The sequence below is a fragment of the Pyrus communis genome, chromosome 10 (assembly GCF_963583255.1).
Source record: "Pyrus communis chromosome 10, drPyrComm1.1, whole genome shotgun sequence".
In the NCBI taxonomy this organism is placed as follows: domain Eukaryota; kingdom Viridiplantae; phylum Streptophyta; class Magnoliopsida; order Rosales; family Rosaceae; genus Pyrus; species Pyrus communis.
This window is the reverse complement of record NC_084812.1, coordinates 13,659,312-13,682,248: the sequence shown is the minus strand read 5'-3', so window position 1 is coordinate 13,682,248 and position 22,937 is coordinate 13,659,312. Positions and strand designations below refer to the sequence as shown.

The 22,937-nt window shown below is 38.7% G+C and overlaps 1 protein-coding gene and 1 pseudogene across 1 annotated transcript; both read right to left on the bottom strand.

The window, feature by feature from the left end:
• Positions 1–7,347: 7,347 nt before the first annotated feature.
• Positions 7,348–11,000, bottom strand: LOC137748699 (CRS2-associated factor 1, mitochondrial). The gene is made up of 5 exons (XM_068488875.1): positions 10,367–11,000; positions 9,570–9,697; positions 8,720–8,945; positions 8,504–8,631; positions 7,348–8,200 (listed from the first exon to the last, which is right to left on the bottom strand). Exons 1-5 carry the CDS (start codon positions 10,908–10,910, stop codon positions 7,994–7,996), a joined length of 1,233 nt encoding a protein of 410 aa, XP_068344976.1. The 5' UTR covers positions 10,911–11,000; the 3' UTR covers positions 7,348–7,993.
• Positions 11,001–11,896: 896 nt separating this feature from the next.
• LOC137747893 (glyoxylate/hydroxypyruvate reductase HPR3-like) lies at positions 11,897–21,133 on the bottom strand (annotated as a pseudogene).
• Positions 21,134–22,937: the final 1,804 nt, after the last annotated feature.

The following is a 22,937-nucleotide window of genomic DNA, read 5'->3' as shown; positions in this document are numbered from 1 at the left end:
CATTAACAGGCTTAATTTTGTGAGATCCTTTAAAGGGATTAGCACTTTTAAATGAAGAAAAGTTTTCTTTCTTCTTCTTCTTACCAGCAAGTATGGTTGAACCGAAAGTGGAGTCTCTTTTGCGTTTTTCAGCCTGCACAAATTCACATCCACAACCTTATCCTTTTTGAGTCGATCCTCTTCTTGAGCACACATTGAAATCAGTTCATCGATACCCCATTTTTCCTTTTGAGTATTGTATGAAACTTTGAGCTGCCCATATTTAGGAGGTAAGGAATTTAAAGCCATGTGGACTAAAAATTGGTCAGTCATAGGTACCTCAAGATCCTTCGGTTTCTGGGCAAGATCGACCATCTTCAATATGTGCTCTTTGACACTTCCCACACCATCGTACTTCATTGATGTTATTTGTGTAAGGAATGTCCCAGTTTCTGCCTTTTCTGACTCCTTGAACTTCTCCTATACTGTAGCCAAGAATTCCTTTGCATTGTCAGTCTTAGGGATTCCCCCTTTGACTGACTGATCCATTGCTTTCTTCATGATTATCATGGACATTCGATTCGCCCTCTCCCATTTTTCAAACTTTATCTTTTCATCTACAGTACTTTCGGCAGTGATGGCTTCAGGCTTTTCTTCCCTTAGTGCCAGATCAAGATTCATAAGACCGAGCACAATCTCGACATCCTTCTTCCATTTCTTAAAGTTAGAACTAGTCAAAGTCACTATATTATTGAAGTTGAGAGACGTCATGTGAGATGCTGAAGAAGATCACGAAAACAATATTATTTAGTAGCTAGTTAATCAAACATGGAAAACTATTGTTACAATATTTCCCAATCCAAAGTCATATAAACATGGTATCATCTTTAGACAGAAACCATTTATATAATGTTTGTATAACTGAGTCATTAAACACAAGGGCAATTTGCACAACTTCAACACTTTCGAGCAGATGAAGAGTACAATCTTGTCAATTTAATGACTCATTATACATTGATTTACTTGTTTGACTTGAATAAATAAACACTTTTGAGCAGATTATTATTCACTTAATACAAATAAACCACATATCCATTTAGTTGATCAACAAGCCAAAAACAACAATCCGAACACTTTTGAGCATATTAGATGTCGTAATCCTTGTTTATAATTCATATTATGTTTGTCAGTTCAGTATTGACAAGCATATTATGAATCCAAAAGGTCTTTTGTTATTGCTGGTTTTTCCAGCGTTGTCCTCATCTGCATGAAAATAGATTACCTGCAAAACATAGCAAACAACAACTTGAGAAAAACCAGGTAGCCTATCATCATATTTTAATTGATAGTTAAGTCACAAATTGATAACTCAAGAACATATGGCGGAAGTGATATTATTCCAAGATCATACATGGTTTTGTATTTATCAAAACTATATCATAATCTTTAATGAGAGTGAAGAACCCTAGCCACATTGAGTGGCTCTGATACCACATGTTAGACTTATTATGCAACCACAAGACATCAACATAGTCAACGTAGTGATAGGATTACATCCACAAACAACCTTAGTCATAACCCTATATGCAATCTGCAGAACTGACTTACCTGACGATGTCGCCATTGAATGAACAAGTGAATCAGTCTTCTACTTCCAGCACACAGTGATGACCTCTACTAGTTAATAGGGTTTAGTTTACGAGAGTCTTATTGTGTGGAAGCAGGGACTTCTTCAATATTTATATATACCAAATTATCTTATCAGAGTTCCACTAATACCGGCCTATTATCAGTAATGGTGATAAACTCTATCCTCATAACAACTTAAAGTCCCACCGTGATTCTTATCTCTTAGTAAATACTTGATAAGTACTCCCGTTAGATCGGCTGCACTATAATTAAACTCCACAACTCCTATTATTTCAAGGATCTCAGATTCCTTCAACCACACAACTCGCATAATGAGTTTACGCGTAGTTCAAGAAGCCTAGTTGTTATCTCATTGTCATTCACACGTGGTCTAACAAGAGGATGTTCAATTCTTGCCAAAAGTGAATTTGAATCACATTATTGCTAGCCCATTGTGAGGCGACACTCCCCCACCCCTTAGTGTAGATAATATCGTTTGTTAAAAAAAAAAAAAAAATCGAATAACAGGTCAGATGTTCTTTTACTCCAAACTATTATAATCCATAGGGAGGGGAATTCAAACTTGAATGCAAGAGGGTAGACACATTGTCCTAGTCAACGCCTAACCCAAATTTTCAATATCAAATCATATGTTCACATACCACTTTCATGTATGCGTTGTAATAGTTTACTTTGGATGATGTTCATAGGAATTTACAGATCGAAAAGCGGATGTACACGGATATTCCGAATTGGATTACTTACGGTTTTTGACCCTCCCATTAACCATGTTAATTGTAATACCCTGTATTTAAAAAAAAAAGAATATATATGTGTGTGTGTGTGTGTGTGTACAAGAACCTATACTTTTGATATGTAAACTAGTCTCAACATAAGTTCATTTTACTACAAAATTATTTCAAAAACTAGCTAATATTATTTCATGTTTATATGTAATTAGAGATATTTTTAGTTTGAATTGGAGAAGGGAATTATGATGAGTTTGGCTCGATTTTTCTCACAAAGGGCCGAGAGTTTGAGGTGGAACTAACATAGTAGTTTTGTCTTGATTTATTTTCTCTCAAAGATGAGGTGGAAAGTTTGTAATCATTAGGAGTTTGCCTTGAATATAAAATAATGAACCTTGTATGCGTCAAGCGTCGGGGGAAGGGTTTGAGTATACAACCGGTTGGTTATAAATAATGAAATCTTGTATATGTCAGACGTTAGGGGAATGGCTTGAATATACAATTATGTATCGGGGGAAGTGCCTATATAATAAAGTGAAAACTAAGAAATTGGGCTTAAGGGATGAACGGGGGTTAACTCATATTCTAAGGTATTCGGAGCCAAGTGGTATAAGCATTGTATGAGACCTGCAGACTTGAATGCCTTAGGAATGTGTTAGTGAGATTAGAAGGGAGTAAGTACATTCATCCATCTTATTTGCATATATTAGAAGGAATGTGATCTTGTACCGAAAAGAAATCTCTAGTTTTGAGTGTAATGTTTAATTTTTAAAGTAATCCATTGTCATTTCTCAAAATAAAAAGTAATTCAACGTCATCCCTAGCAGCTGGGTTATGGGTTCTTAAAGGTAAGCTTAGGGCATGGAATTGGTCTTCTTTTGGATATGTCAACTCTGTCGTGGATAGTTTTTTTGCATGATTTGGAAGTTATACAGGGGGAATTTTCTTCTCTTGGTCCCTCTAATTATACATTTGCACGTGACATGCAAGCCCAAGGGCTTGTACATAAGGCTCTTAGGCTACAAGAAATGTTTTTGAAGGATAAATGACGAGCTCGCGGGTTATCTTTAGGGGATAGAATACTAAATCTAAATTTTTTCACTCCATGATGGAATTCAAAAAGCTTCATCAATCCTTGGCATCAGTTCGTGTTGGTTCCCAAATATTGGATGATCCGTCTACGTACAAGATCACATTGTGATACACTACAAGACTTTGTTCTCCCCGGACGACGATACAGTGAATACTAGGCTAGTTGAAAGAGTAATTCCTACAGCAGTTAAAATTTTGGATCCTTTTAGTTCTTCGGGTCCTGATGGTTTCAATGCCTATTTCTATGTTACATGCTGGAGCATAGTTGGTCCAGATGTAGTTTTGCCTATTCAGAGTTTTTTCATTGATGGGAAAATTCCTCTTCATTATAATTCTAACCTGGTCATTCTTATTCCTAAGGTTCCTCGTGCAGACTCAGTTTATCAACTCTGTCCTATTGCTCTGGCTAATTTTGTCTTCAAAATCACCACTCGTATTCTTACCTATAGATTGGGCCTGGTTGCCTCCAGGATTGTATCCTCTCAACAACGTGCTTTTCTTAAAGGTCTTACCATCTCTGATGCCACTATTCTCACTTTCGGAGTGCATGAATTTTCTTGATAAGCGATGTGTGGGAGGTATTGTTGCAATCAAATTAGATATTCAGAAAGGCTTTTGACACTTTGGAATGGCCTTTTTTGTAACGTGTTCTGAAATCTTTTGGTTTCTCCCATATGTTTGTAAATTGGGTGGAGGAAATTTTACGATCAGCTTATCTTTCTTTCTTGGTTAATGGGCAAGTTTCTGGTTTTTTTTTTTTTTCCTGTTCTAGAGGTGTTCGTCAGGCAATCCTTTGTCTCCTCTGTTATTTTGCTTGGCGGAGGAGGTTTTGAGCCGTGACTTATCGATGTTAATCTCCTCTGGTGGTTCTAATGCATCCCCAATAGGGTTTATGTGCCCCTTCTCATGTCTTATTTGCTGATGATATTATGATATTTTTGTGAGGCATCCGTGCTAATCTTGGACACCTTGTAAGATTCATTATGGAATATGGGCTTAACTCAGCTCAAGTAGTCAACAAGTCAAAATCTTTGGTTTTCTTGGTTAAATATGCGCAACCAAGCATGGATCTATCAGGAACCTTTTTGGTATTGGAGTGGGTTCTTTTCCATTCAAATACTTGGGTGTTCCCATCTTCTAAGGTCGATCTATGCGGAGTTACTTTCAGGACATTGCGGATAAAGTAAAATGTAAACTCTCTGGAAAGGTTTTATGCTTTCTCAAGCAGGTTGCCTACAACTTATCACGTCTATCATCCAAAGCATTTTAATTTATAGTTTTCAAGTGTACGTTTGGCCTCGTCCTCTTTTAAATCAAGTCCAATGTTGGATAAGGAATTTTTTCTAATCAGGTGATCCGGACTCTCATGGTACTCTTCTAATTTCTTGGCAAGTTTGTTTAGTCGACCAAGGCATCTTGGTAGCTTAGAGTAAAAGGATTTGGCGGCTCTAAATCTCTTATTACTTTTAAAGTGTTGTTCGGATACTGTGGATTCCCACTCTAGCCATCTTCATGCATGCTCGTTTCTTGCATAGAGGTTGGGTTCCTCTTTCCGTTTATAAAAAATCATCGATGTGGCTGAGTTTTAAAAACATTCGACTTGGATTGTAAGTGATGATTCTCAAGTTTCATTTTGGTTTGATAATTGGTTGGGCAGTCTTTTGATTTCCTATCTTGACATCCGTGATACTCTTGTTCATACGGTCAGAGCCCTAGTGAGAGACTTTATATGTGGTTCTCATTGGGAATCGTCGCCGGATTTTATCAATCCTTTTCCTGAAGTTGCTGCTTTCATTACAGTTATTCCCTTCCGTTTCAGAAATCTTCTGACTCTTTATGTTGGTCTAGATCTCTCTCTGGTATTCTTATAGCTAAAGAGGCTTATTTTCACTTGCTTAACTTTGATATTCAAGCCCTGGGGGAAAATCATTTGGTCTCATTGGATCCAACCACGGCAAAGCCTAATTGTTTGGAAAGTTTTACATGGTCGTCTCCTCACTGATACAATGCTTCACCATATGGGATTTTCAATAGTTTCTCGTTGCTCATTTTGTATTTTTGTTGGGAGTTTAAATGGTTTCTCATTGTTTTACATGGTCGTCTCCTCACTGATACAATGCTTCAACATATGGGATTTTCAATGGTTTCTCTTTGCTCATTTTGTATTTTTGTTGGGAGTTTCAATGGTTTCTCATTGCTCATTTTGTAAATTCTATTGTTGTGTCTCTATCTCACATTTTTTGGGAATGTTCTTGGAATGTGGGTCTTTGGTTTTGATTGTTAGAGCTTTTTCATCATCCCTATCTTGTGGTTAATCAGTGCTACAGGTTTTTTATGGAACTTTTCTTACATCTTTTTCTGATTTTGCTCGAAAACTTTGGATTATAGCGTATTACACTTTGACTCGGCTCTAGTGTGTTTTTCAAGTGGTAGTAGCTTATCCTTCATGACTCAAGACTTGAAGACCATTTCAAATAATCAGGACAAAGTCTAAAAACTTGGGGTTTTGAAGAATCTTATAGCTGTTTGGTATAATAGTATGTCCTGTATGTTGTTTGTACTCTCTTTCTCTCTCTCTTCAGCATTATTCTATATTGTCTAACAACATTTTCAGTGAAGTCCCTACAGGACAACCACCATATAAAATCAGTATAAAACAAATATAGGGACAATGAATCTCCAATGGATCGGAAAGTGAATCCTTAAAGTATTGGGACTCACCAGATACTTGGTGTATGTACCCACATATAGGGATTGAAATGGTGAACCCAATAGGACAATTTAAGTGGAAAAGCAGGCGTGGGTCTCAGTTATATGGCCTTGTTTTTTTCCTTTTCTTTTCAACCGTTTAAAATGAAGGGTCCAGATTGATTCTTGCTTTTCAAATTCTTTTACCGTTGAAAGATCAACGATTCCAATTAAATACCGTTTTAATTTAGGTTACTCTTTCATGTTGGTTTTCAAATTCTTTTGCTTTTTCTTTTCATAATGCCCTCGTTGAAATATTAATATTTTCAATTTGGGTTACTCTTTCATTTTTTTCTCTCATCATTCCTATAAATACCAAATTATCTAACCAAAACTTTCCACAACTTCATCTCCTATACTCAGTTCACTCGTACTCAATTCACTCATTCTAGTTATGTTTTTGTGAAGAAAAAAAAATTAGTGTCAAAATTTGATTTTTTTTTTGTTAAAATGTTCACAAAAATATTTTACAATAACGTAATGCTAACATAAACAAAAAATATGCACCTAATCAAATTATTACATAAAATTGTAAAAACCTCAAATTTAGGGATTCTACTACAAGGACTCTCCCATTGAAGGCAATATTTCTTTCTTTAGGGACACAAAGATTCTCTTTAAATCCTTAAATGAGTACTCTAAGGTGGTGGTAGGAGTCCCTAAATAGGGACTCCCATTGGAGATGCTCTAAATAGGCAAATTCAGCAAACACCTTACCTTCAAAGGATGAGTTCAGAAATGGTAATCATTCGTCACCATAAAGTAGTAGATCAAAAAACACAAGTTAGAACCAGTGCACCTTTTCCGACAAGTAGAAATTGAGGGAGCAACAAAGATTAACAATGGCGCCAGCAAGTTTGTAGGAAATACGCCGGCGACAGAGACTTGAAGAGCCTGAGGTCAGTATCAATACTCAGAGTCGGAGTTAACGCGTATTAATTAAATCCCTCCGAAGGACAATTGATTTGTGTGAATGCTTGCAGACAGTGAATACTAAATCCTCCAATAAAAATATGTACTCAACATAACTCTAGTTTGACTCTGCATCCCAGGCCTACCTGGATAAGTTCTTGCGTCCAGACGCCCGTATAAGGGATCTTTGGTGTACAACCGGTGGTATAACCCCCATTAGTATCTCTCTGATGCAAAATCAGAAAAAGTAAGCACGCGGTATATAGAATAGAATCAACAGATGAACAAAGTGAAATCGAGATATATGCGCATACAGCAACCCCCATCATCATCATAGAGATTTGGAGGCAGTTGGATTCTTGCAGAGTCGCTTTCGTACAAGTCTAATTACAATTTAAAACATGATCAATGCCTTGATAAAAAAGCTAGAACCAAAATAGCAAACCATTGCAGAATTAGGCTCGAGTTGATCCAAGTCTTGCCCAACTGGGATTGGTATCTCCGCCAAATGACAGTCGGATTCATGGAATCACTGTCTTACATGGAGGGCAGCTTACAAATGGTGAAAATCGCATCCAAAGAATCTCTGCAATTCTTACTCCGTCTGTCACTTTATCTCAACACTTCAGTTGACAGTCGTTTTCTTTTTCCATTTTGTGCTGCGACGAGAGGGAACAGTTTAGATCATGCCATCTAGTTTCACTGCACAACCCACAAGTTCACCCCAACTACTATTTCCAGGATATTCTGGACTGCCTCCATTTGGCTCTGCATGAATTCCAAATTTGCAATCGGGAGAAGGAAAGTTCGATCAAATCTGAGTCTCCAACCAACAACACCTATTGGCACCTGTATTTGCAGCAATGAAGTGACTACTCATCTTCTCAAGACGAGAATTCATTTAGGCTACTGTTGCCATCTGATTCTGACTTATCACACGCCTCTGCGCCAGAACCCAAATCACCTTCTGGACTATCGAACAGTTCTCGATCTGGAAGGAAGTATCCATCCTCTGGAGGCTTATAGTCCTTCCCTCTCCAAACCACAATCTGTTCCTTCTCAAATGTTACCAGGATACAAGGAACAAGATCCTGTAGCAACAGTAAAGTTTAAATACGAGAACTTAATAAACAGAAGCAATCATGCTATTCATGCATGCAAATACACATTTAGGTTTTGAGCGCAGTTTGCATCGACAAAGCCATGAAAGTTGAGACAGCAAGAAACTATTATGGTCTTTCGAGGATATTCAAGCAACTGTTCCCATCATAAGACATGTCAGATACAGGAAGAAACACAGTAGGAAATCCCCATGACTAGCCATTTGAATGCACTTTCACCTGTACACAGAAGTAAGCTTAAGCAGAGAAGAAAAAACAGGTTTGACAAATTACCCGAAGTTTGCAGCCTATTTTCTTGTAATCACTCTTCTCAAATCCCTGGCAATCTATCCGAATCAGCTCACAGCAGAGAAAAGCATCTCTGACCATGGATACCAAACTACCATAATAACCATTCTTGGCTGCAGTTTCAACAAGATCGTAAATAATAAATAGAAATGCATCTTAATTCTCAAGTCATCAAGTCCATAAACCAGAAAAAGGATGTACCAAGTTTTGTTAAAGCAGGGACAGCTGATCCTCTCTTTCTCATTTCCTTTGTTTCCGCAATGCTTAGGCCATCAATTGTAGTTTTTATCAGCTTGGGATATACAGGCTCATGTGGTTTCCACAACATTAATGGAATCACGGGCCTCTTCTTGGGGTTATAGTTCCTGCCTCTGTATAATACAAGTACACCACCATGTCTGTGGATGATTTTTCCAAAGGTTTTGTCCTGCAACATACACATGAAACCTGCATTTAGCATTTCTTCCAAGTTCCAAGAAATAATAGTGAATCCTGTAACCATTCTCATATATAACTCAATTCATCATGCAAAGACAGATTATATATTGCATTTGATTTTTTATTGATTAAAAAAAGGTGCCTTTTTAGAATGTATGTTCCATAATGTGAAACATCTGTGTTACATTGTTTCAACACTTTCTCAATTACACAATCCCACCTTTGATCCCACAGAGGCCCTTCTTACAAACCGGGCAGCTCGTCCTACAGAGCTTCAAAATTTCATTTTTCATTGTCAAACATCCCCCCAGATAATGATGTCAAATGTCAAGGGCATCTATATTAAAATGTCAAACAACCTATAAAACCTTGCAACAAGGTTGATGATGGAATGTAGAAAAGAATTTTGATGCTTTAAAGAACTAAAAACCATATGCCTAGCAGGACTGTGCAATGAGCAGCATATAGCCGATAATTCGTAAACGCAAAAAAGGACCTATGCGGTACAGCACACATACCAAATTGTAAAAGACTCGAGGAAAAGAGAAAAATGAAACAACGATAGTTCCATCAGAGGAAAGATACAGAGCTGTAATTAGAGATCATAAGATACCTCAAGCTGGTTGCAAACATTTTTCATGTCAACAGTCGGAACACCTATACATTTTATCCTCACTGCCTCATCGAATTTCCAATGGTTATGAATATCATTCAGCATATTGTGAGTTAAACCATCCCTCCCTACAAGAAATTAAATCATAGTACACCATAAGACGATAACAGAGATAAATAAGAGGGGGAGATGAATAAACATAAAAGACACTGCATATTCTTGTTTAGTAATTGCTTAGTGATATAAAAACCTTTAAACATTACAAGGGGGATTTTTTACGGAATAGGGATTGCATCAACCAGTTTGACAAAATAAATCAAACGAGAATGACCGGAAGTAGCAGACGCACCAAATAGAAACCAAGAACATAAGACCATACCCTTATTACTCACAAATCGCAGTAAAACCGAAATACAAAATACCATTATTATCAAATACTCTCCCCAGCTCCCATCTCAGAAATCTCAAAACCATAGCAATCAAAAGAAATAGCAGACCCCCAATCCAACAAAAACGGTAGAGAATACAAAAAGCTCAGACCCGAATAATCAAACAGAATCGAAATAGACAATGTACAATACTCTGAACCTCAAGCAACTCAATGCTATGTCAATTACAGCAAAACCTAATACCCAATTCATCGAGCATATTAAGCTATCCAAAAAGCCGAAATCTTCTCAATCAAACGAAAAGCGGAGTAGCCCAATCATCGTACAAACTCTACAATAAAGCAATTATCAATTCCCCACATTCCTCAATCCAACAAAGCTAATGAAACACAAAGCAAAAATTCATACCCAAATTAATTTGCCTCTTGGTTTTGGGCCTCTGGCACTTTTCCACCAAGATTTTCCTCTCAGCGGGACTGAGAGGCTCTCCCTGAACCTTCTCTCTCCTCCTCCTCCTCTTCTCCTCCAACTTCGGGTCCTCCTCCACTCCCTCCACCGACCGCACCTTCGAGTCCATGGCCGGGGCACACACTCCGATCCACTCGCGGTCGATTCGGCCCGGCCCAAAAGGCGAGTACTTGGGCTCCCGCAGCCCGATGGGCCTCACAGCAGGGTTGCTCTCGGTGTAGCTGTACCTGAAATCGAAGGGCAAATCAGAATGTATCGGCTTCTGACCCGTACGGTCGAGGGACGACGGCGGGCGGTACTGGGGTTTCTGCTTTTTCTTGGGGATATGATCAGGGTTAGGGTTATGGTCTTGGGGGTTTGGGGAAAGGCAGGGTGGGGGTTTGAAGGAGTAGCGGTCGTGGAGTTTCGAGGGGTTGGAGAGGTGGCGCGTGAGAAGGAGTTCGAGTGGGTTTGGCTTTTGGCGGGAGAGCTTGGTGAGCAACATGGAGGGCTTTTCTTCGATGTGTGATGATTGAGTGTGAGCGGAAAGGGCGAGTAGAACGCGAGCGAAAACTAAAAACCCCCTCCGGGGCTTTTCGTGGATATGTGATGACTGAGTGTGTAAATAATTTAGAAATTATATATCAAGATTTATTAAATTCAATGTTCTGTTTAGATTTTTTGTATGTCGTAAATATTTGATAGTTGTATTGTTAATTGAGACTTGATTTCTGATCATTTTAACTCATACGATAAAATTTAAATACAATTGTAGAATCATTAGTAATATTTTTATCATTGTTCATATTACACTTTCATTTTCTTGTTGATAAAGGTTGAGGATTCAAATTTAACAATTCTTTTGATTTTCGAGTATTTTGATTTTAGTGAGGGATAATCCTTTCTAATTCGACTCAATTAAAAAATGTCACGTGATATTTTTTTTTTTAAAACATGTCCATTATTTTTTAAAACAATAAACATGTGTTAAAATATTATTGGACAAAATCAAAAGGTGAGTGGACGAGTGAGCTCTGTATAGGTTTTCTCAAGTCTAGAGAACAAACAGATTTTATTAACCATTTGCCTTGTTGACTAAGGAAATGAGTAGTATCATTCGAATCCCCTTAAGGTAACGCAGAAATGGTGATCAACCTTCGATTTCTGGTTCGTGTTCTTTGTTTCGCTTTGCAACCAGTGAGGTGTGAATTTACATAACATGGAAGAAAGACAAAAGAAAATTTACAGAACCAAACATCTTCGGTCGCTTTATTCATTGTAAATCATTCAACTTTCCAAACAAATACCAACAGCGATATGGCAGTTCTTCATCCTTCTCTTCTCTCGTCACTTCATCTGTCGAATCAATTGTTTGTACCCTGCATCGAGTGGTTTCTATATGAATAATTGCCATCGGAGAAAAACCATAACAATTGCAAGCAAGATGGTACACAAAATTATGAAGGAACTAACCTGCAAATAGAAATCTATTCAATCATTCACCACTTCAGAAAGCAATGGTTTATTTGAGAAGAATGCCTCCAAATTCGCTACTGCTAGATCACTCAGATCCTTGAAATAGTCTTCTGTCGTAGCAGCTTGATGCGGTGACAGGACAACATTATCGAGTCCAAAGAGCTCCTTCGGAACTTCAGACTCATTCTCAAACACATCCAAGCCAGCACCCTTGATCTCTCCTTGCACCAAACACTGCACCATTTCCCTCTCATCGACAATAGCTCCACGCCCTACATTAACAGTCACCCCCTCTCATCCCAATGCCAACGAGACTTTCTTGTTAATCATGTGGTGGGTTTGAGCAGTCAACGTGCAGCGAACGACAAGCACGTCGCTATTAGCTGCAAGTTCACAAACATCGGAATAGAAAGGGTACGAAACAGATGGTTTTTCCTTCCTTGAGTTGTACAAGGTAATGCAATCAAATGCTTCAAGTCTTTTAGCAACTTCTAAACCAATGTGTCCCAATCCAACGATACCAACTCGCTTCCCTCCAATCTGAAATTTCCTATCAAGAAAACCACTTTAGATCACTAAACACAAGAAAAAGAAAAGAAGGAAGATTCATAGTTCTATTTACAAATTTCAATGCTTAACATAACTATAAAGTTCAAAGGAACTGCTCCCATTTATGGGGAAATTCCTTATCCTCCGAACTGTGTTCATTTGTTAAATGAGTATCGGCTCTCCATAAAAAAAATTCTAGAACGCACCGGTTTATAAGATTCACTGCTTGAATCAAGAGCGGAATTTTCATGCTCTAATCCAAATATTTCAGTCTAGCGGCTCTAGACGTTGATAAAACCGGAGCATCACATACACTCATGTAACATAGAGAATTAAAATCAAATAATAACTAATCAATCAAAATCTGTATTTGACAATCTTTAATTTTTACATCACATCACAACAAACAAATAAAGGGTATGACTATATCGACTAAAAAAACTCAAGAATATCCTATCTTCCAGAGCAGGGAGCACCAATGAATTTTTGATCGATTAATATAAACTTCATACGTACAATACAACTACAAGTACCTGTCTTCCATGCAAGTTCGGTTTTCTCGCATTTATCGCGAAGGAAATTAGGTGGTAGATTGTTTGGCAAACTATGATATTAATCATGTTGGGGTTCATTGGTGGGATTCTTGTCTGCCGTGTGCAGTTGCAGCTAATGTTCATAATCTTTCGAGCCTTCCAAATTTTCGTTTCTCTTATAAGTTCTCTTAATGGATTTTTTGTTTCTAATAATTTTCTTCTTGTTTGGATTTGTCTTCATGTCCCCTCTAACTTATTGTATCTTTACTTTTTCTTGAATATATTTTCACAATACCCTTGTGCCTACGAACAAAGGCCCTTCCTTTAAAGCAACAATCTCTGCAATCGAAATGGTGGTGACATCAAGGTTCAACGCCTTAACACCAACAGGTTACCCCTCCTCATTTCTAAGAACAAAAGAAGTTGCAAAACGATCTAAACTAACCAACCCATCAAAATTCGACCTATAGGATTTGACACCAGCATCCTAGAGAGGAAGGAGTTGCACACCACTTGTTTGATTTAATGTCAAGCTTAAAATTTCCAAGCATTGTTTGGCTTTCAGGCTTTCTACTTGTCATTAACTCTAGCATCCCAAGCCGTGGGTTCTTACTAACTCTGGCATCCTTGATGTGAGTTTATTTACTTGCTCTAGTATATTACTGTGAGTATTTGCATGGTTTCCTTCTCTTCTTCAATGGACATTGGGGAAGAAATGATGGATGGCCTCAATATTACGTTTGAAGATAGCTTGGACTTGGAGGAGAGATCTGACAATAGCATCCATTTGGTTGGAAGGCTAATTGCAGATAATGAGCCCAACCCCCCCCCCCCCCCCCCCCCCCCCCCCCCCCACCCCAAAAACGGTAGTCAAGGAGGTTCTCAGGGCAGCATGGAACAAAATGGGGGTGGTTAGGGTTCAAAGGGCGAAAGCAAACGTTTATGCCATCACAGTGGGGGAGGAACAAATCGCTAGAAAAATTTTGGAGGGCAACCCCTGGTTCATCAGGGATTATACTTTCTCCGTGAAGTTTTGGCCATCTGTTCACTCTCTTGATGACATTGCTGCTGATCAAGCTGTTTACTGGATACAGGCTCATAGGATACCCAAAAATTATTGTATAGTGAAGAATGCCAGAAGTCTGGGGGCAAAAATTGGGGTAGTCCTTGAAGTGGAAGATCTAGCGGAGGTGGGATTTCGTGGTTTCTTGAGATTAAGGGTGGATTTCGACTCATTTCGAGCATTAATTACATATTGTTTGGTGCCATGCCCAACTCGGGGCTCCTATAAGATTTGATTCAAATATGAAGGATTGAGAATTTTCTGCTACCGATGTGGAAGGTTAGGCCACTTGAGTGAGTGTACTCGTCCGGCGCCATTATTACCATTCGGTGAAACTCGATTTAATGGTGAACTTAGGGTGGAATCTGCATCCAGGGCAAATTCCATGCTTTTTCCACAAAGAAGGGGAGCTACGACGACCGGGGCCCGTGAAAACCATTGGAGAAGAAAATGGGAACAAAGTGATAGTGGATTCTACTGTACTTGTTTATTCTCTGTGCAAAGGGATTGCCAGCGCTAATAGCTGAGAGGGCACAACAGAGAATGATACAAGGTGTCTCCATATGTACGGAGGCACCGGCAATTAGTCATTTGCTATTTGCATATGATAGTTTACTATTTTGTCGAGCGACGAAATTGGACTACAGGCAATTACGGGAGGTCTTAAAGATTTATGAACATGCTTCAAGGCAGAAAGTAAACCTCGAGAAAAGTGAGTATTGTTTTAGCAGAAATGTAAAGTGATCAGTACAACGAAAGCTTGCTAGGATCCTTGGTGTGAGTCGTGTGGAGCAACATGAGAAATACCTTGGTATGCCAACATTTGTGGGGAGGAACAGAAGCTTGTGCTTTGGGTATCTAAAGAATCGTTTATGGAAGACATTAAAGAGTTAGAAGGGTCAGATGCTAAGTGCGGCCGAGAAAGAGGTGTTGGTGAAGGCAGTGGCTCAAGCAATCCTTAACTACTCGATGAGTTGCTTTCTTCTTCCCAAAACCTTCTGTGATGACTTAAACAAGTTAATTGCATCCTACTAGTGGAATGGTGACGAAGGAGAAAAGAAATTGCACTGGTGCTCTTGGGAACGTCTTTGTAATCCAAAGAATGAGGGTGGACTTGGGTTTTGACTCTTATATGCATTCAATTTTAGTATGCTAGCAAAGCAGGGGTGGCGATTAATGGCAGACCCTCACTCTCTGGTTTCTACAGTTCTAAAGGCTAAGTATTTTTAGAATAGCTCTTTTATGGAAACCCTATTAAAATCTGGGAGCATCATATGTCTGGAAAAGCATTTGCATAGCAAGGAAAGTTTTAAGCTTGGGTCTAAGATGGCAGGTAGGCACTGGGCAATCCATCTATATCTGGGATGACCCTTGGATTCCCATCCCATCTCGATTTCGCCCATATTCGCCCATATTCGCCCAAACTAGTAGGATGCATGGTGGCAACGGTAAATGAGTTGATCGATCCAATTCCAAAAGGTTGGAAGATTAATATGCTAGAAAAGCTCTTCTCTACTGAGAAGGTAAATTTGATTTGGACAATTCCACTAAGTGTTCGAAATCCGTCGGATCACTTGATGTGGCACCATGAAAGACATGGAAGGTTTATGGTCAGGTCGGCTTACCATGTGGCGAGAAATTGGCTACAGCCCACAAACTGGGGGGCATCATCCCCTAACTCTGATGGTTCTAAGATCTGAGCAAAAGTGTGGAGTGCAAACGTGCCACCGAAAGTTAAAATCTGCGTATGGCAACTTGCTAATGAGTTGGTTCCTACTAGGGCTAACTTGGCGGCAAGATATATTACCACAGATGTGGAATGTGTATTGTGTGGTGTGTATAGGGAATCTACCATCCACCTAATGAAAGAATGCGATTATGCGAAATGGGCGTAGATAAGCTTGCAGGTGGGTCCACTCTTGAGGAACACTCACCTTCCATCCTTCATGATATGGATCAATGAGATTGTGGATCTGATACCTAAGGTAAGCTTTAATGTTTTTCTTATGGTTTATTGGGCACTATAAGGGGCACAGAACAAGAAACTCTAGGACGATAAGCTAGTGTCTCCTGAGATATGCACTGCTAGTGCTATTCAATGGTGGTTGGAGTTTACCAGAATCACAAATGCAGGTGCGGAACAAGACAACAGATTGAGAAGCACCCCTAGATGGATTGTCCCACCCTAAAGGCGACTTAAGTTGAACGTTGATGGGTCCTGGAATGCAGAGAGCCCAGTTGCTGGTTTTGGTGCCATTATCAGGGACGGTGATGGTCTCTTTGTGGCTGCTAGTATTGGAAGTTTTGAAGATATAGCCTCCTCGTTGCTCTCGGAAGCTATGGAAATGAGGGCAGGTTTGCTATAGGCGATTGACAGGGGTTATCAATTCCTTATTATTGAAACCGACTCGCTTCAGATTGTAGAGGCGCTAAAGGATCATATCCTCAATTTGCAAAGCTCTACTCAATACAATCACTGAAGCAAATATCACCCACATTCGCCGAAACACAAACGATGTTGCTCACTGCCTTGCAAAAGTCAGCCTATCTTTGATGCAAAGCTGTGAATGGATCGGTTCTCCACCTAGTATTAATGATGAAATGAAATCTACTATCGTATCTTTGAAAAATATATATATATATATATTTTTTCACAATAATAATTTTTTTTATGATAGCTTTCTTTAATATATTTTCACAATTATTTTTTTTATGATAGCAATGCTGGAGTGGATATGTCATTATTGTTTTAATTAAAAAAAGATATTTACCTTAGAACCGAGTAAAATCTCCTCTGCTAACCGAATACCCATCTCGAACAAACCAATTCACGGACGAAATCTTCCTCATGACGTCCAGAAATAACCCCACAGCCATGTCAGCGACATCAGCAGAAAATACTGGAGAGGAATTCACAATGCGCACGCCATGTGCTTGACACGCAGCCAAGTCGACATGCTCAAGGCCTGCGCTAAGAGTAATTACAAGCTTCAAGGAAGGGAGCATTTGGAGGAGCTGGAGTGTGACGGGGGTTCCGAGGAAGGAGGTGAGGTGGACCTGGGCGGAGGTAGCGTGGGATTAGAGGAACTGGGGCTGAGAAAGAGGGGAGTCCCAGGCTTTTGGGGCTAAATTTTAACATTTAATTTCATAAATGTTTGTTTCTATGAAAAAAAATTCAAATATAACAAAAACCTTAGTTGAACATACCCGTATACCCTCAAACGATAAACCTAATTACACTTAACAAAAACACTTCCTGATCATCTACAATTTGCGGACATGTTGTTCGAACTAGTAAGGTATGTATCTTTTACAACCTCAACCTAAATCAAAGTCACTCCCTTCATCAACCAGTACTTTTTTATGTCAACCACGAATCTCAAAGTTGTCATATGGTGAACAAATTCGACTTACAATTCATAAAGTGTGCAACTTATTAGTAAATTTTGTTCAATTTATTAGAGAAATTCACTATGAATTCCTAACGATGTGTTTTATTTGGAACGAAGTGTCAAAGTACTGTGAGGAAAAGCTGTGCACTATCAATATGTCCATTTGCATCTCGTGGATAGACTTGGAGCATTAATTTTTTTATAAAAAAACAATTCAATGAGAGATCTGCTGAAACTAATCCAATTTTTTTCACGTATGTGCCTGCTGTTGTGAAACCCAGCAACATGAGTGTTTTGATGAGTCAGTCAGTCCCTACAAAACCGAACTCCAGTTGGGTTCTCTTTAATTTATATCATCAATCACTCCATAAAGAAAATTTTGGTTTATTTCACACTGGTTGAAAACAAGTATGTTTTGTTGGATTTCTAAAGTTTGTACGAATTAAAACATGAATAGAGAGAAGAAGATTGAAAACAAGTTTGTTGTGACTGTTGAACACCCACAACTCCACGATGTTTACCAATTCCCCTTGCGGTCTCACTCAACGCAGTCAAGTAACCTATTTTTGGCAAGCGTACTCAACTTGGGATTTCTACACATCTTGCACCTCTTACTCACAGCACAACAAGTGGGGGGCCATTTGTCGAGTTAAAAATTATTCAGAAAATCCTGAAGCTGACACGTGGACTTTTGAAATGACGAGGCTCACTTTCGTTCCATGCGTAGTTCAATCAACAAAGAAGGCCTGAGTTGCTAACTACAATTTCTTCAATCTCTTATACCCATGTCAAGGAGATAAGGTAAGTGAATTAAAGGTAAAATGAATAATTAACTCTTATCTTTAAGCTTTCCTAGTTGAAGACATATTCTTTTATTCAAGGAAACACAATCAATCAAATTCAATCAAGGTTTCTCCAAAAATAATTCTTAGATATTATAAAAATTAATGATTAACTCTTATCTTTAAGCTTTCCTAGTTGAAGACATATTCCTTTATTCAAGGAAACATAATCAATCAAATTCAATCAAGGTTTCTCCAAAGATAATTCTTAGGTGTTATTATTTATTTAGTAATATCTCTTGGGATTACTCTCAAGCATTTTTAAGATATCTCAACATATTAAAGATTCTTTACTATTGCATTCAATGGATACACACTTTGGCCAATAGGACGCTAACACATGTCACGGAATCTCCAACACATATGGTTGGCCCTAACTCCAATAAATACCCTATCACCAATTTATTTGCTCGTAAGTTGATTATACGTAATTCAACCATAAATCTCTCTATATTTACAGATAAATTAACTTAGGCATCAGAGGTTCAATGGCCAAACCCCCTTTTGGGCATGTAACTTTGGATGTTAACTGAAGGTGTCTCTTTGTTTTGTAGGTACAATTTCGTTAAATTCGAAGACATCGAAATTTTTTACCACATCCACCATGTCGCTTGCCAGACCGTCAAACCCAATGTTCGACATATGATGGCTGAACATTAAAAAAAATCTTTAATTCCCTCAAGTTTTTATGCAACGTGTCACACTCTTAGCCTCAATTGAACCCTAACCTCCTAATTAGCTCCGCACCAACCCTAAAATGATAAGAGACCCTAAATTTGGTTTCCCCCGAGTTACCAAGCATGGCGCCTATATTAATTCAATCTATGGTCTTTTAGGGCCTTTACTGATATCCTGCTTTATGATGCTCATATCCTGGTACTCCATCCTATAGTCTAATTTGCTTTTCTTTCTTTCCTTTATTATTTTTATTTTTTTTGTGCCTCTTTGATACATTGACTAAAACTACTTTACATAATGTTGAAATATCTGTTGGAGAGTAAAGTTTTATATCTAAAATATAAGATAATATGCAGTTTGCAGCTTATATATGGGAAGTTCACACAAGCCATCACCAAGGTCTTTTGAAATAAAACGTCATACTTAGCATTAAAGTGGTTAAGTTGAGCACAATATCAATAATGTAGACGTGGTCTATGTTGAACCTAAAAATTTATCAATATTCACACATAAAAAACAATAACGTCCTCATTATTTCCTCTGTTGTGGCTTATGTTAATCAAATATGGAGAGAGAAGGGGCGCACGGCGAAGAAAGAGTAGGGAGAGAGATGTGTTTGTAGGGTTGTGTAGAGGATGTGTTATTCCCTCTACGCAGTGCCTTTATTTATAGTAATAAAGGAGGGAAGAATCATTCTCCTGCAAGGAATACAAGTCCTAATAGGAAAGAATAACTAGCATCAAATCTAATCTAGGATTTACACAATCACACTTAAATACAATGTTTATAACACTCCCCCTTGAGTGTGTAAATACTCAAGTAGATTTGGCATCATGTAAAGTTGAGGAAGTCAACTCATCGGCATTGATTCTGAGAACATGCTAGTCTCAAAGTAAAGTAGGAACTTGCATATGAAACTAAGTCTCACAAAAAACCCAATGGCTGTGGTAAAACCCAAGTTGGGGCAAAAACCCATAGTCTAAGAAAAATGCGTAAGTAATGCAAAGTCAAATGAAATGTCTACGAGACATCATCAGGGATATGATCAACCCAAGGTGGGTACCTTGTCAAAACCTCATTAGGTAGCACAAAATCCAAAAGGAAAAAAAATGCTCTTAATCGTGGGGAAAAAGAGTACATTAAGATCAAGCAAGTATATTGCAGGATACTCCCCTTGAGTTTGACATAATTCCAAAGAGAACTAACAATGTTACAACCCAGAAAGTTTACGCATACCTATTCCTTGAACAAGCTTCTGAAATGTCGCCTTCGGTAGTGATTTGGTGAAGAGGTCGGCCAGACAGTCTTGTGAATGGATTTGCATGACTTCAATCTTCTGATACTCTTACTGTTGATGTGAGAAGATGAACTTCGACACAATGTGCTTGGTGTTGTCTCTTTTAATGTAACCCTCTTTAAGCTATTTGATATCTTCATAGATCATCGCCAGGACATCAATGACGGGGTAAAGATCGTAGAAGCTTCGAATATGGCCCCCAACTGCTCTCAGCTAGAAGCATTCCCGAGTTGCTTCGTGTAAGGCAAGAATTTCAGCATGGTTAGACGAAGTGGCAACTAAGGTTTGTTTAGTTAACCTCCAAGAGATTGCAATGCCTCCAATGGTAAAGATGTAACCCATTTGAGAGTACGCCTTGTGCAGATCAAATAAGTATTATGCATTGGCATAACCAACAAGGCGAGAATTGACTTAAGATAAGGGGGTGTAGCATCACTCGAGGATTCGTATGCATAAAACAAGCCCAGATTTGTAGTACCCTTAAGGTAATGGAAGATGTCTTTAACACCAGTCCAGTGTCTGTGTGTAGGTTCATTACTATATCTTGACAAAAGATTAACAGCGAAGGAGATGTCGGGTCTAGTGCATTTATCGCACTTAGATAAGAAACTTCAGGTTCCAAAATCTCTTCATCATCCTCCTTCGGATGGAAGGGATCTCGTTTTGCATCTAGCGATCGAACGACCATAGGAGTACTCAAAGGCTTCACTTTATCCTCGTTAAAGTGGCGCAACACCTTCTGGGTGTAATTCGATTGATGTACTAAGATTCCATCTGAACGGTGCTCTATCTCGAGATCAAGATAGTATCAAGTCTTTCCTAAATCTTTCATCTCAAATTCTGACTTCAAGTGCGCGACAATTCTCTTGAGCTCTTTAATAGTTCCGATGAGGTTCATGTCGTCGACATAAACTACAACTATCGCAAAATCGGAATGTGACTTCTTAATGAACACACAAAGGCATAGTTTATTGTTCACATATCCCTAACCAGTAAAATACTCACTCAAACGGTTATACCACATTCTGCCTGATTGCTTCAAACTATAGAGTGAACGCCTCAGCCGAATTGAGAGCGTGTTTTAGGGTTTGGAAATATTTAATTCAATTAATGGAAGTCCATCGGGAACTTTCATATAAATTTCCGTATCAAGATCCCCATAGAGATATGCAGTTACTACGTCCATCAGCTGCGTACTTAGTTTTTCGAAAACTACCAAACTGATAAGGTAGCGAAAGAGTAATCACATCCATAAAGGTGAATAAGTTTTGTCATAGTCAATCCCTAGGCATTGTGAGAAGCCTTACGCAACAAGCCGAGCTTTGTAACGCACAATTTCATTCTTCTCATTACGCTTCTAAACGAAAACCCACTTGTAGCCAACGGGCTTCACATGTAGAGAAGTAGGAGCTACAAGTCTAAACACCTTACATTTCATATGTGAATCAAGTTTAACTTAGATTGCTTGTTTCCAGTTTGACCCATCAGTTCTACGTTAACATTCATCAACAAAACATGGTTCAATGTCATCGCTCAACATAATCTCAGTAACTACTGCATATGCTAATACATCGTCGATGATCATCTTATTTCTACACTAACCATCATCCAAGCTAGTATAATGGACCAAAATCTCGCGATTCCCGGAAGGTCGATTCGTCTTTTCAAGGACGTTTCTGTAATTTAGAATTGCTTCATGAGTTGGATAGAATGAGTAGGCGATAGTTGGATTCACGATAAGCTCAACAGCCTGTGATGTAGGTTTCCTCTTCCGGAGGCATAAATACTTTGAAGCAAGAGGTCTGCCATGCTTTTGCGTAGGGGCAGAGGATTGACTAGCTACTAATGTACGTGAATCGGCCAAAGTGGCATCCAAGGCCTCGAGGAGGAAAGTTCGTCATACATTTGGTACATCTATCTTTGCAAACACATTCATAGCTAGAATATATGTTCTTGTCACTCGCGCTAGATTTGTGAAAGCATCTGGCATGCTTTGAGCTACAATCTGAAGATCTAATATACGATGCACTTCAGCTTCAGACTGAGCAATGTGGGGATCTAAATAAGACAAAGTGGGAGTCATCCACAATAATTCTTGTCATTTTTTAGGAACGGTGATGTTTTTATGCCCTAACAACGGGAAAAATGTCTCATAGAAGTGACAATCGCAAAATGAGTGGTAAAAAGATCACCTGTCAAAGGTTCTAAGTAATGAATAATTGAAGGAGAATCATATCCGACATACATTCCTATGCTCTACTGAGGCCCTATTTTTGTACATAAGGCCGGAAAAATCAACACATAGACCGCACAACCAAAAATGCGTAGATGCGATATGTTGGGTTTGTATGCGATAGTCAACTAAAGGGCACTATATGGTTGGGTCGCAAAAGGCCTCAAGTGGACCAACATAGTTGTGTGAATATTGCATGACCCCAAGCTGCGATCGGGAGCTTGGTACGTTGACCAACGATTGAGCAATCATTTGCAAGTGCTCAATGAATGCCTCTACCAGGCCGTTCTAGGTGTGAACATGGAATACTAGATGTTCAACTTTAACCCCAATCGACATGCAATAGTCATCAAAAGTTTTAGATGTGAATTTTCCAGCATTATCTAATCAAATAGATTTGATCAAATAATCAGGGTGGTGAGCCTTGGGCTTGATAACATGAGCCAACAGTTTGGAGAATGCAACGCTC

What these genes read in the sequence shown, in the direction of transcription:
- LOC137748699 (XM_068488875.1), bottom strand. Translation starts at nt 10,910, where the DNA reads ATGTTGCTCACCAAGCTCTCCCGCCAAAAGCCAAACCCACTCGAACTC. An exon ending in CAAGAGGCAAATTAATTTGG is followed by an intron (nt 9,698 to 10,366) that starts GTATGAATTTTT and finishes AATTTCTTGTAG; the next exon opens with GGAGGGATGGTTTAACTCAC. An exon ending in ATGTTTGCAACCAGCTTGAG is followed by an intron (nt 8,946 to 9,569) that starts GTATCTTATGAT and finishes TGTATGTTGCAG; the next exon opens with GACAAAACCTTTGGAAAAAT.